The 14137-nt window shown below is 33.6% G+C and overlaps 1 protein-coding gene across 1 annotated transcript in view; it reads right to left on the bottom strand.

Annotated features, from left to right (window-relative positions):
• The window catches only part of LOC112508995 (protein FAR1-RELATED SEQUENCE 5-like), a 4897-nt gene extending 1635 nt beyond the window's left edge, over positions 1 to 3262 (bottom strand). The window contains exons 1-6 of the mRNA XM_025113864.1: positions 3142 to 3262; positions 1646 to 1830; positions 1001 to 1362; positions 807 to 886; positions 628 to 725; positions 80 to 544 (exon numbers count right to left, since the gene is read on the bottom strand). Coding sequence (XP_024969632.1) covers positions 80 to 544; positions 628 to 725; positions 807 to 886; positions 1001 to 1362; positions 1646 to 1830; positions 3142 to 3262 — 1311 coding nt within the window. The remainder of the gene's footprint in view (positions 1 to 79; positions 545 to 627; positions 726 to 806; positions 887 to 1000; positions 1363 to 1645; positions 1831 to 3141) is intronic.
• Positions 3263 to 14137: the final 10875 nt, after the last annotated feature.

The following is a 14137-nucleotide window of genomic DNA, read 5'->3' as shown; positions in this document are numbered from 1 at the left end:
AACTGAAAATACATAAACAAAATTACATCGATAGATTAAAAGGGATTATCATCAAATCACTGAGAGATAGGATCAACACCTTCTTTATTTCCTTTTGGATGTCAAAAAACACATTTCGACTGTATATGCTTGATGCATGACTTTCTAAACGCAACAGAGTAGCAAACTTTGGATTAGTCGTTCTCGTGACATTTTCGTGGATAGATTGTTTGTATCTTTGTTTCTCTATAGCTACGTCGTAATTATTAAGAAATTGAACCAAATCAAACCAGTATGATTCGTATATGTTAATATACGAATTCGAACTCTCAGATCTTGATGTTGTTTTCATTAGTCCAGACATCGGCGTATCCTTATAATAGGCAGGGATCCATGAGTGTCGGATTTCATACATCTTTGTGAACCAAGTATCCCCACCTAGATTGAATTGATGAATCATCTCATGCCAACGAGTCTCGAACTCCATTGGCCCAATATGTATGTTCCATACGAGCTTGTTGATAACTTTATTGAAGTTAGGATCGTGATTTAGTGTGGCACTAACCTGTGTTTACAAGGATTCAACAAATGAACGAATAAAACAAAAACCTCATTTAAATATAATAGAATTCAGAATATACTACTTACCTTTGAAAGCACCTTCTTCATAATGTGCCACATACAGAGTCTATGCTTGGCTTCCGTGAAAACCATCGGGATAGCCTGCTTCATCGCCGAACATTGGTCTGTAATCATGAACAAAGGTTGTTTATCATGACATTTTAGAAAAGCCTTTAGAACCTAAGAAAAGTTATCAATTGTCTTGCCGCTTATTAGAGCGGATCCGACAACAACGGACGCCTTATGGTTGTCAACAGCCAGGAAGGGAACGAAGATCATTGCATGCCTGGAAAAACATATCGAATATTATGAGTATGTATTTGTAGCCAAGTCATTTGACAATTAAAAAAATAGAAACGATGTGAAAGACAAATAACTGTATTGCACTTGGGAATCTTACTTGTTAGTGCGAAAAGTCCCGTCAAACGATATGACGTCACCGAATTCTTTGTAGTTAATTCTAGCAACTTCATCTGCCCAGAAAATTGCGCTCAATTCTTGTTCATTACACTTGTATTCGAAAAAGAAACCGGGGACAATATCCAGTCTATTTGATAATTTATTGATCAACATCTTCGCGTCTTTATTACCAACGCAAGCAACAGCATCCCTCTTAAAATTCTTGAAGTTGATTTCGGAGACTCGCGTATGTTCGAATCCCCCGTTCAATGCGGTTTGAATACGGTGAGCCCTTCTCGCACCAACTTTGTAACTCGAGTTGTTTAGTACAGTTTTGAAGTCTGTATACTTCATCTGTCTATTCTTCCAAGAGAAACGACAATCATTAATATCGAACAATGCATGGTTATGTGCCTCAACAAACTTATAAATCTCGTAAGAAGCCCTATCCTTCGTCAAATGTATTTTTATACATGAATTACACCCAGAACGCTTGATGTTTGTATTGCGGTATCTTCTCTCACCGACATGCATATCCAATGAATCAAAATACTTTTTTCTTGGGGTTCCCTGCCTGCTACAAACCAACCACCTAGTTTGAATATCGTCGTGCTTGTTTGTCTTTTTTTTTTGCATGAATACGAACATCAAAGTCGGCATTGTCCGCATAAGTCCTGTACATCTTTTCAACCTCATTCATCGATGCATATTGTGTGTTGGTCTTTGGCTTGAGCACGTCATCAACCTTTGGGGTAAAAAACTTTATTCCTTTTGAACTCTCGACTATATCATAATCAATTTCTTGTTGTGAAGAAATTATATTATCAACACCTGGTGTAAACACAAGTTGTTAATTTTTGAGATTAAAGTTAGTATGTATCACATGATTGTTTTTATAAAGGGCAGAAACCAGGGGGTATAGTGAACTCACATCAGCCAAGGTGGGCAGAAAGGCATTGTTAATAGTTCTAAAATATGCTGCTAGCTACAATATATCAATCTTATTACTGCCTCAGGCAAATACACTACCTTGTACCAAAAAATATAAGGATAAGCTGTAAGATTCATGTAAGCAAGGAAACTGAAGATATATCATTGTTTCGTTCATCTGATGAACAGATTTTGGTATTTAAACATGTTTCTAACTAGAATTTATGTACTAACAATCCAGGATGTATGATTGAAGAAGGTAGTAATAATTGTAGGTGCTTACATTTTATAGTGTAAATGTCTACTTTGCTATTAGATGTCGACATGTGAATTCACGTACGGTCGAGGAATGAATCCAGAGCTGACGTGTCATAGTGAACCTATAGTTCAACGCAATGAACACTCATACTCGACATCATGAAGCGAGATAGTGTGACAGCAGGTGACGTATCCGATATATATGCACGGGTAGTCAAACATTATACCTAGACACACGGATATCACATGAGACATATGCACACGTAGTTCACATGAGACATATGCCGTAATCATATCACAACCCAGAGCCTGATCACATTAACACATAGAGTCGGACCATCTGAACAACTAAACAACATTATTCATTCGTAGCGATATGAAACAATGACTTGACAGGTGAACAAGTAGTTCACGTGATTACATACGAACCTGACCATATGAACAACTGTACTAGGGTTGTTCATTGTGCTTATATATATCAGCATCCTCTTCTAAATATACCAGCTTGAATCATTAAATCATTTTATATATCATATGTAATGACTGCGTAAGGATTAATCTGGGTATTATCAAAACGAACGTGGGTCGTTGCATTAGTCATTTGCTTTGTTAAGTTTGAAAGGGCATTGAAAAATGATTAGACTTTCGCATCAAAATGTTCATACTTCACTTATAAGCAACCACTATATTTACGAAAAAATAAAATAGAGAACAACATGTGTTAGTATAAAATAATGACATAAACACATAGTGGCCTTGTGTTCATATGTAGTTAAATGCATTTCATTCAGCACCTTCATCATTGCATAACCGGAAACATTTTTTCTGAATTTATGCTCTTTTTACACCGATTTTGGTTTCCATAATGATGATAATAAATATGGACACAAATTCATCTTTACAATGGCAATAGCTATCCAATTAAGCAAAATTAACATTATATTAATCACTTACCACTCGACAACCTTTGATCATCTTCTTCATCACCGGAATTCAAATTCCAAACGTATCCGTATCCATGTTTAACTTCGCCGTTTCCATTGTTATCAATATGATTTACGCTAGTATTATCCATATTACTCGGACGATACGGAGATCTTTTACACTTACACAACGAAAATACTTATGTGTATAACCTCACTTGACATCAAACTCATGAGGATGAATGAGATAGAATTCATAATCAGGAAAAGAGATAATCGAGGGATCTCCAAAGATTTGTAACTCCTAATTAAATATTAGGGAGTTACATAATGGTTAAGTTACATAAACACCCTTGCATTAATTTTATATGTTACATTTAAACATAAAGAAAAGAATGAATTTGATTGGTTAGTTTCGGTTAGTATGGTTAGTACAAAATAAGTGGTTAGTATTTGAACCACCCTCTATATATATATATATATATATATATATATATATATATATATATATAAGATTTGCTTAAGAAAATAGGATCATCCAAATAAGATAACCTTATGACTCAAGCCTCATGAGTTGACACAATATAAGATTTGTTTTAAAAAAATAGGGTCATCCAAATAAAATAACCTTATGAGTCAAGCCTCATGAGTTGAAATAATGACTCTCATTATTCTTTCTTATACACACCTACTCATTTCAATCTTTCAATCTCTCACCAATGTGAGATACCTCAAACTCAACCATAATTCATCAACACCTCAATACTCAATTCTCATGATGTCACCTCAATACTCTTAGTTCTTCCTTTAATATATATATATATATAGAGAGAGAGAGAGAGAGAGAGAGAGAGATTACAACATAGTTGTTTGAGAAGCTCTTAGGATAGATCTAACAAATTATAGAGTTCTTAAATGATTAAGCTCCTATATGTAACACATTTCTTTTTAAATCCCATAAAATTTTGATAACATTGAGAACTAGTACATCGATCATGTGTTATTTCATATGAATTTATTTTTTCATCAAAGACTAGAATTTAGGAACTTTTGTGAAACAAAAGTTATATGTAAAAGAATTTGACATTATGAGCTCAATACATATGAAATAAACAGATTGTGAAACAAATACATGTTCGTCAATATATTAAATCAGGATTATCATGTGAAACGATATCTAAAAGTAAAAATTCTTATGATTATCACAATAAAGTTATCATTTAATTACATACCGACGTATGTATGTATGTATGGGTAAAAGTTTGAACCAAAATGACAAAAGAAAGAAAGTGCAAATATACGAAAGAATATATATATATATATATATATATATAAAGAGAGAGAGAGAGAGAGATGATTATTTATGTAACTTTTTATATTTGTACAACCAATACAACTCAATCTCAACCGTCCATTTAATTTGATGAAAATGTGATTTCATAAAAATTTAGATTGTTTCATAATATAAATTATTGACCATAATTAATGAACCTTATTCATCTTCCACAAATATTCAAATCATAATAAATGAACTCTGATCATTTCAATATATATCTCAATTGATTGGGTTGCATTGGTTGTACAAATGTAATGGGTTGCATTTGAAACGTCTTATTTATATATATATATATAGGTGGATGTTCAAACGAGAACACCTCAATTTTACAAGACACGAGAACACTCTTATCACATGTGATAAAATACGCTTGAGGGACCCTGCGAACCGCTGCTCTTGTTTGAGTAGATTCCTGGTATCTTTCTATAATCGTCTTTGTGGCTCCTGTTGCTGCGGAGCCTCTGTGCTGTTGGTTTGACCCTGCCGGGTAACTGAATATTCTCATGTTCCAATTGTCGACAAAAAACCATCAAAGTGCTCCCCTTTTTTCTAATAATAAGGTACGGCAATAAGTTTTTCAACGCCCCACGTTAATGACGGTATGGGTTTTATGTTCCGGTGGGGGCTATAACGATGTTATGCTGGGAGGCTCTAAAAGGTGCTTTAAGAGCTCAAAAACCCTGTGTTAACAGGTCTCAAATGGGTTCCTATATGAACGTTGACAAAAGACATTTTGTCTTAAGTCAACTTATTGATAGAATGCTTTTATTTCCTTTTCTTGTTTAGCGGACGACGTGTTTTATGACCTAAGAGACGCCAAAGGTTGTCTGCATCTATGATTTAGCATCACATGTGATGGTGTTGATTGATTAAAGTATTATATCCATAACAACCTTATCACATGTGATAATACTTGTGAGGGGGCTTAGTGATGTAAATGCGACTTAATCCGCAACTAAGATCGCATCGAAAATCGTCCGCGTCTCTGATTTAGTATCACATGTGTATCATATGTGATGGAATAATAGTATCGCGTGTAATTGTCTATAGTAAAAAGGTATTCTTGTGTTCTCGTAAAATAAAGATGTTCTCGTTTGAACCATTATATATATATATATATATATATATATATTGTGTGTGTATGTGTGTTAAGATGTGAACGAAAATGACAAGAGAAAGAAACTATAAAATATATGAAAGATAGGTCGACGGTTGGTAGGGTTTGTGGAACAAAGAAAGATGAAAGACTATCTGATGACTCAAAAGTGTTTCGAGTCACATTTGGACGGTAATTAATGGAATTTTCGTTCAAATCAAAATATTATACATAATTTCTGCTATTAAGCGAAAAAGTTTTATCTATGGACTTTTTTGGGAAATCTATCATGAAACAGTGATTTGTCCGAAAAATTGGTCGATAAATTGTTGGTGGATAGTTCAAATAATGATAGCTTATTAAGGTATTTTTTGGATGATCTGTTGATATTTTCTTGAAAAACATCTGATTCCACCTGAAACATTGATATTTTGAGGATGATCCATTTCCACTTCCACACACGATTTTTGTGAGTACAAGTCATCTAGTTTCTTTTTGTTAATAATAACTAGAAGGATACTCGTGCAATACAGCGAGATAAATCTCGATTTTAATATTTGATTTTTTTTTATCTCTGTGTATATTATAATACGGGTTTTTATGTGGTTTGGGAAAAACGATAATGTTTTTATCTAAAAAATATGAAGATATTATAAAATTTTGAAAAAAATATATGATATTAGTATGAAACTAATTATTTAAGTTTTTTTTTGTGTAATTTCTTTTATTCATTTTCTTATTATAATTAATTTAGATTTAATAACGCAATTATTTTGGTTTAATAATATAATTTTTTATAAAGATAATAATTAAGTATTTTATTAAAACTCAATAATTATCGTAATTGTATTTTAGATTTTTTATATTTAAAATGAAATGTTTATCATCTATTTAATTATGTTTATCTGCAATTAGTTACATAAATTCAAACATAGAGTTTTAATAAGTTGTACTTACATACAATTTACTTGTAATCTTAAATTTTAAGTAATATGCACTAATAAACAGTACTTCATACATATAAAATGATTTTTAAAATTTTTTGTTAAATGCTTTATAATATAGTATAGATAAATAAAGAAATATTTAGTATTGTCGCTAATCTTTTTTTTTTCCATTTTATATTATATATGATCCAATTATTGATTCTTTGAGCATAATTTGGGGAAATTACGTTGTCGTGTAATTCGAATATTAAAAGAGTTCGGGTCATTAGCACAAAAAACAAAGACCCTTTTTTTCTTCTAATGCATGACTTTGGCTTCCAATCGATCATAAAAACAAAATACCATAAATCATCAATTCATATAAAGCAATACTAAATTCCATTGAGGAATTTTCTTTTCTGCTTTTCTTTTTCTTTTTCTTATAATTTTAAGTTATTTTTAAATGATTTTAATATATTAAACATTAAAATCTTTCATTTTCTTTTTTAATGTAAATTGAAAAAAAAACCCATCAATTAATCAATCAATATATATCATCAATATATTTATAAGAAATATATTTATTTTTAAATCAATCTATCAATATATTTAGAAGTATAGAGGCATTAAGGGGTGTTTTGGATTGCTTATTTGAAACAACTCATGCTTTTCTATAAAAAAATACTTATCAACTTATTAATAAGATAGAAAGGTTTAACTTTTTTAAAAACTTCTTATTACCAGTTTGACAGCGGTATAAGTTGTTTATTCAAACACTCAAAAATGCTTATTATCGGTATCACACCGGAATAAGTTATTAAGTATATTAAAGCAAAATTTTGAAACTTTTTGAATACTAAAGCAAATTTTTTGTACCATTAAATTTCACGAATGAAACTGTTTTACCGTTTCAACTACCGAACTCACGTGACTCCTTGTCACCTACAGTGAGTTAGGTATATCCTAATAAATTATGAAATATAAAACATACTATAATCAACTAAAAATAATGAAACACTTTGAATACTAAAGAAAATATTTTGTATCATTAAATCAATGAACGAAACTGTTTCACCATTTATAGAACGAATTCACGTGACTGTCATTAAAGAAAGACCGATTGTCATGTAGTGTTGAACGATGAAACATATAAAGAATGAAACATTTTTAAAAAATTTAATGAGACATTTTGAAAACTGAATATTTTTTTATTTAATAAACGTTTTTCATGCATAAGACGTTTCGAAATATTGTGAAATTGTTTGTTGGTCATTATTGAACATGAAATTAGTTTCATTACTCATTGTACATATATTTTTTCAATGAAACGGAACACATATTTCATATTCTACTGCTTTTAATGTAACGCCCCAACCCACACATCGCATATAACACATATTTCATACCAAAGAAATACATATTCGTATACATCAGGGTCCCTTAGTACAAGAATCTATCATCACGACCAAATACAAGGTCCAAAAATTCAAAATACATATTTTGTACTAAACAACAAAACTAATCATCAAAAGCAATTCTGCAGCCGAGTGCATATAAGAAAAGCATTAAATCTTTTCCTTTCCTTTACCTTCTATACTTCCTGCAATACGCATTTTAAAATTACAAAAACGAGGGATAGACTAAGGAGTCTAGTGAGTTACCCTAATCATGTAATTGTAGGGTGAATGATCACCAAAATCTTTATAAAACAATTATTCACATATATCACAAATATATGAATACACAAGAAGGTATATCAAATCCTTTTTCCACTTTCAAGCTAACCACGTAGCTATACAAATCCCAAACCTTTGAACCAATCGAGTTCCATTTAATATCATTTCAAACCTTTTCTTATCAAAAGATGTTTAACAAATATTCAGGCCAAACCTGACGTTTCCTTCTCAATAACATCCAGAACTATGATTTCCAATAAGAACCTTGATCCTAAATCTTTAAATCACAAAGTAATAAAGATTCCAGACCTCGATAGTCTTAAATGATATAATAGAAAGAGTTATATAAACCACACACCTTGATATGCCACCCTTATATCAAATGGACACCTCTCCTTGATATGCCACCCTTATCACCTCATCAAAACATTTATAAAATAATTCCAAATAGACCGCAGTCATTGGAATTATTAATAGTTTGAAAACATTTATATCAAAACTTCACTTTTGATAAAATAATAATTTCTTTCTAAAAACATGACACCATCTCAAACCCGGTCAACAAATCCGGTCAACAAGTCCGGTCAACAACAGGTTAACAATCCGGTCAAGCCTCATCTGAATTAAGCACTTAGATTTAAAGTTCATTTTGTCCGGATATCAAGTCCGGTCAACACATCACACACTCATTGAACGGTTTAACACTTAGAACAATATTCATATTGAACGGATAACAAATCCGGACAATAGTCCGTTCAAGACTCGTCCGTTTTAAGACTAAACCGCTCACCACATGGTCGTATTCCTACTTTTCAGTTTAAAATCATAAATACTATTACCAATTATAAACCGCTCAACACTCAACCGGTTTACCAACTCCGGTCAACAAACCGCTCATGACTTGTCCGGTTTAAACTAGTCCGGTCACTAAACCGTTTAAAGCTTGTCCGGTTTAAAACAATCCGGACAATAAACCGTTTAAGGCTTGTCCGGTTTAAATGCTTATCCGGTCACTCTTTGTCCGGATAAACACTTAGACAATAAAAATCATGGTTTCTTTCCAACATGAACAATACCAAACATGCAAATAAAACCAGTAGAATCTTTATACAAAAAGGTTTAGAAACCACTCACCTTATAAAGCTTTTGAATCCAAAATGCTAGAAATCAACCCTTTTGAAACTTGACACTTGCAAATCAGCTTGAAATCTCTTCCTTATAGCAAACCGGACAACACTCTTCTCAAAACCTCTCAACTTTCTTAAAACGGCAGGGAAAAGAAAATGAGGAGGTGAAGCCCCCTTTTATACCTTCCAAATAGGGTAAGGTGGCTTAAACCGCCTTCCCTCTTTTCCACCTCATACTTAACTCAACCATGCACACATGCACTCATATGCATTCATACATTCATAACACATGCATACATATAATATATCTATGCACATATATTTATATATATTTACATATATATATATGTACATACACATATATATATATCCATTTAATACACAAATTCTCATACCGGCATGTATCAATTATCATGCTATCACGTAATTATTAAATCAGATAATCATGTATTTAATACCTTAGATAATAACCAGGATCTGGTTATCACATTATCTACCCCTTAAAAGAATTCCGTCCCGGAATTCCTTTAATCAAAAAGCCACGGGTATTCTAATCTCATCTTTGATTCCAATTCCCATGTCGCTTCTGGTCCTTTGTGAAACTTCCACTATACTTTAGCCAGACTTATCTCTTTGTTTCTCAATACTCTAGTCTTTCTATCTATCACGGCTTCTGGTGTCTCTACAAAATTCAATTTACTGTCTAATTGAATTTCCGGCAAAGGTACAGCTAGATTCAGATCAGCCAAACATTTTCGCAGATTCGACACATGAAAAGTGTTATGAATCCGATTTAGTTCTTCTGGTAGCTCTAATTGATACGTTACTGGCCCAATTCGCTTACAGATTCTAAATGGCCCAACATATCTCGGACTGAGCTTTCCTTTCTTTCCGAATCTGATAACACCCTTCCATGGCGAAACCTTTAACATTATAAAATCGCCTACATCAAATTCAATGGATTTTCGACGATTGTCTGCATAACTTTTCTGGCGATCCTGTGCTGTTTTGATTCTTTCGCGGATCTGTTCAATCTTTTCAGAAGTTTCTTGAACAATTTCAGGACCCGTTAGCTATTTTTCACCCACTTCATTCCAGCACAACGGCGTTCGACATTTACGTCCATATAATACTTCATATGGTGCCGCTTGAATACTGGAATGATAACTGTTGTTATATGCAAACTCTATTAATGGTAAGTGATCTTCCCATGATCCTCCGAARTCRATWATACAACTTCTCAACATATCTTCAAGAGTTTGAATAGTCCTTTCACTCTGTCCATCAGTCTGTGGATGATAAGTTGTACTTAATTGAATTTCGGACCCCAGAGCTTTCTGTAAACCTCCCCAGAATTTTGAAGTAAACCGACTGTCTCTATCAGAGATAATAGACAAGGGAACACCGCGTCTAGTAACAATTTCTTTAATGTAAATCTGCGCTAGCTTTTCTAAAGAGTATGTTTCCCTTATCGGTAGAAAATGTGCAGACTTAGATAAACGATCAACAATTACTCAAATCGCGTCATAACCTTTTGGAGTTCGAGGTAGTTTCATAATGAAATCCATGGTAATGTGATCCCATTTCTATATAGGTATTTCCAAAGATTGAAGGCTTCCATAAGGTCTCTGATGTTCAATCTTGACATGTAAACATGTTAGACACTGTTTCGCATACCGTGCTATATCTCTTTTCAATCCTGGCCACCAATAAAAAGGTTTTAAATTTCGATACATCTTATTGGTACCTGGATGGATAGAGTATCGGGATTTATGACTTTCATCCAATATTCTACTTCGGATATTTCCAAAATGTGGTACCCAAATTCGCCCTTGAAAGCACATAAGTCCTTCATCATTCTGTTCTAAAGTTGAGATTATCTTATCTAACTTTTCTATCATTACAAATTCTTCTTTTACAGCTTCTTGTTGATACTTCTGAATTTCTTTATGAATATCAGGAATCAAATTTATTCTCATAGCTACAGTCTTGATGGTTCCACTTCTTTCCTTCCTGCTCAAAGCATCAGCCACCACATTAGCCTTTCCTGGATGRTAAAGAATTTCACAATCATAATCATTAACTAATTCGATCCATCGACGTTGTCGCATATTTAAATCTTTCTGGTTGAACAAATGTTGTAAACTTTTATGGTCAGTGTAAATCTGACATTTTGTTTCCAGAAGATAGTGTCTCCAGATTTTCAATGCAAAAACCACTGCAGCTAACTCCATGTCATGAGTTGGATACTGCTTTTTATGTTCTTTCAGTTGTCTTGATGCATAAGAGATTACTTTTCCTCTTTGCATTAAAACACATCCCAATCCCAACTTTGAAGCATCACTGTATACTACAAAATCTTCAGATCCATCGGGCAGAGTTAATACTAGTGCGCTACAAAGATGATCCTTTAATAGTTGGAAAGCTTCTTGTTGTTCTCTTTCCCACTGGAATTTAACATTCTTCCGAGTCAGTTTAGTCAATGGCACAACTATTTTAGAAAAATTCTGAATAAACTTTCGGTAATAATAGGCCAATCCCAGAAAGCTACGAACTTCAGACGGAGTTTTAGGAGCTTCCCATTTTGCAACTGCTTCTATTTTTATGGGATCAACTTTTACTCCTGATTCTGAAATGACGTGACCCAGAAATTGAACTTCTCTTAGCCAGAATTCACACTTGGACAATTTTGCATATAATTGTTCTCTTTTCAACAATTCCAGTATCAGACGAAGATGTTTTGCATGTTCTTCTTCAGTCTTAGAGTATATAAGAATATCATCGATAAATACAATAACGAATTTATCAAGATATTCCTTACATATTCTATTCATCAAGTCCATAAAAGCTGCGGGCGCATTAGTTAAGCCGAATGGCATGACTAGGAATTCATGATGCCCGTATCTTGTTCTGAATGTTGTTATAGCAACATCATCTTCTCTGACTTTAAGCTGATGATATCCTGATCTCAAATCGATTTTAGAAAAATAACTTGCCCCCACCAGTTGATCAAATAAGTCATCGATCCTCGGTAAAGGATATTTGTTTTTGATTGTCAACTTATTCAATTCACGATAATCTATGCACATTCGCATAGATCCATCCTTCTTTTTGACAAACAAGATCGGAGCACCCCAAGGCGAAGTGCTAGGCCTTATAAATCCTTTATCAGTTAAATCTTTCAATTGTGTCGTCAATTTCTTTAGTTCAGATGGAGCTAGACGATACGGAGCCTTAGCTACTGGTGCAGCTCCTGGTATAAGATCGATTCAGAATTCAATAACTCTATCTGGTGGTAACCAAGATAAGTCTTCCGGAAAAACTTCAGGATATTCACAAACTATTGGGATCAATTCTTCCTTTCTCTTCTCTTTCTTCAGATCAATAACATATGCCAACCACCCTTGGCATTTCTTTCGAATACTTTTCTAGGCTTTCATTAATGACAAAATACTGGTATGATGATTCTGACGATCACCATATATAACAATGGCTCTCTGGTCTGGCAGAATAATTCTGATCATCTTCTGATTACAATCAATGCTAGCCTGATACTTTGCCAACCAGTCCATACCCACTACTATGTCAAATTCTTTCATTGGCATAGGAAATAACCGGATCGGAAGTTCAATGTTTTCAACAACAATTAAACAGTCATTGAACACACTAGTAACAATTTCCTGATTATTAGCAGTATCAACTACTAATTTATCTTCAAGCAGCACAGAATTCAAACATGCAGTTTGAGCAAACAATGGTGATACAAACGAGAAGTTTGCACCAGAGTCAAATAACACTTTAGCACGTATTGAATTCAAAAGAAAAGTACCTGTTACCACATCTGGCAATGCTTCTGCCTCACTCTTGGTCATTTGGAAGGATCGTCCCCGCGCCCCTCCTTGTCCTCCTTGGTTTCCAGTAGCTCTTCCCCGATTACCCGATGCATTACTTCCCATTGTTAACTGCGGATTTCTTAACAAGGGGCAATTTGGTCGAATATGATCTGGAGAGTTACAGTTAAAACATCTTTTGCTGGTTGGACAATTTCTGGACAAATGACCCGCTTCACCACATTTATAACATTTTCTCGGATCCATTTTATCATTACCCTACTGAACTTTCGTACTGCTCTTTTGTTCAGATCTGTTGTCATATCTCACAGTCTTGGGTCCTCGAAAAGATGAAGGTCTTTCCCATTTCCTTTTCTCAACAATCTTTCCTTCTGACTGTCTATTCTTGTTTCTTTCAGTCACTCCAGCCGCCTCTACAGTAAGTGGAAAGGTATTGGGGTTCATTGCAATAACAAATTCCCTGATTGAGGGCTTTAGACCCCAAATAAACCTTTCTATTTTCCTTGATTCAGTTGAAACATAATGATCAGCAAAACGAGAGTATTCAATAAATTTTTCAGTATACTCCCGTACAGTCCTATTTCCTTGTTCCAGCTTCAGAAAATCTTCCTCCATTTGTCTTACAGCAGTTTTAGGACAAAACTGATTTTTAAATCGATCTACAAATTCTATCTATGACATATTCTGTAACACATCCGTTCTGGTAGATGATTCCACTTCCCACCAGAATAAAGCATTTGACTTTAATATCGAAACAGCAAATCGTACCTTATCTGTTTCCGAGTATCGGATAGTGTTAAACACATATTCCATCTCCTTGATCCATCACATGGCTTTTACCGGATCTCTTTCTCCAGAGAAGGTTGGTGGTTTACACGCTAAGAAGGTCTTAATATCTCCTTCTTTATTCTGAGTGATTGGAGCAGATGGATAAACCTCTACTCTTTCCGTTTCAACTCTAGCAGGTATCCTCATAATAGATATCAAAGTTTCTCGTAATTTCCCCATTTCTTCT

Source organism: Cynara cardunculus, assembly GCF_001531365.2.
Source record: "Cynara cardunculus var. scolymus isolate 2C chromosome LG 3, CcrdV1, whole genome shotgun sequence".
NCBI classification, from domain to species: Eukaryota; Viridiplantae; Streptophyta; class Magnoliopsida; order Asterales; family Asteraceae; genus Cynara; species Cynara cardunculus.
The sequence above is the reverse complement of the archived record's forward strand: the minus strand, read 5'-3'. Positions and strand labels throughout refer to the sequence as shown.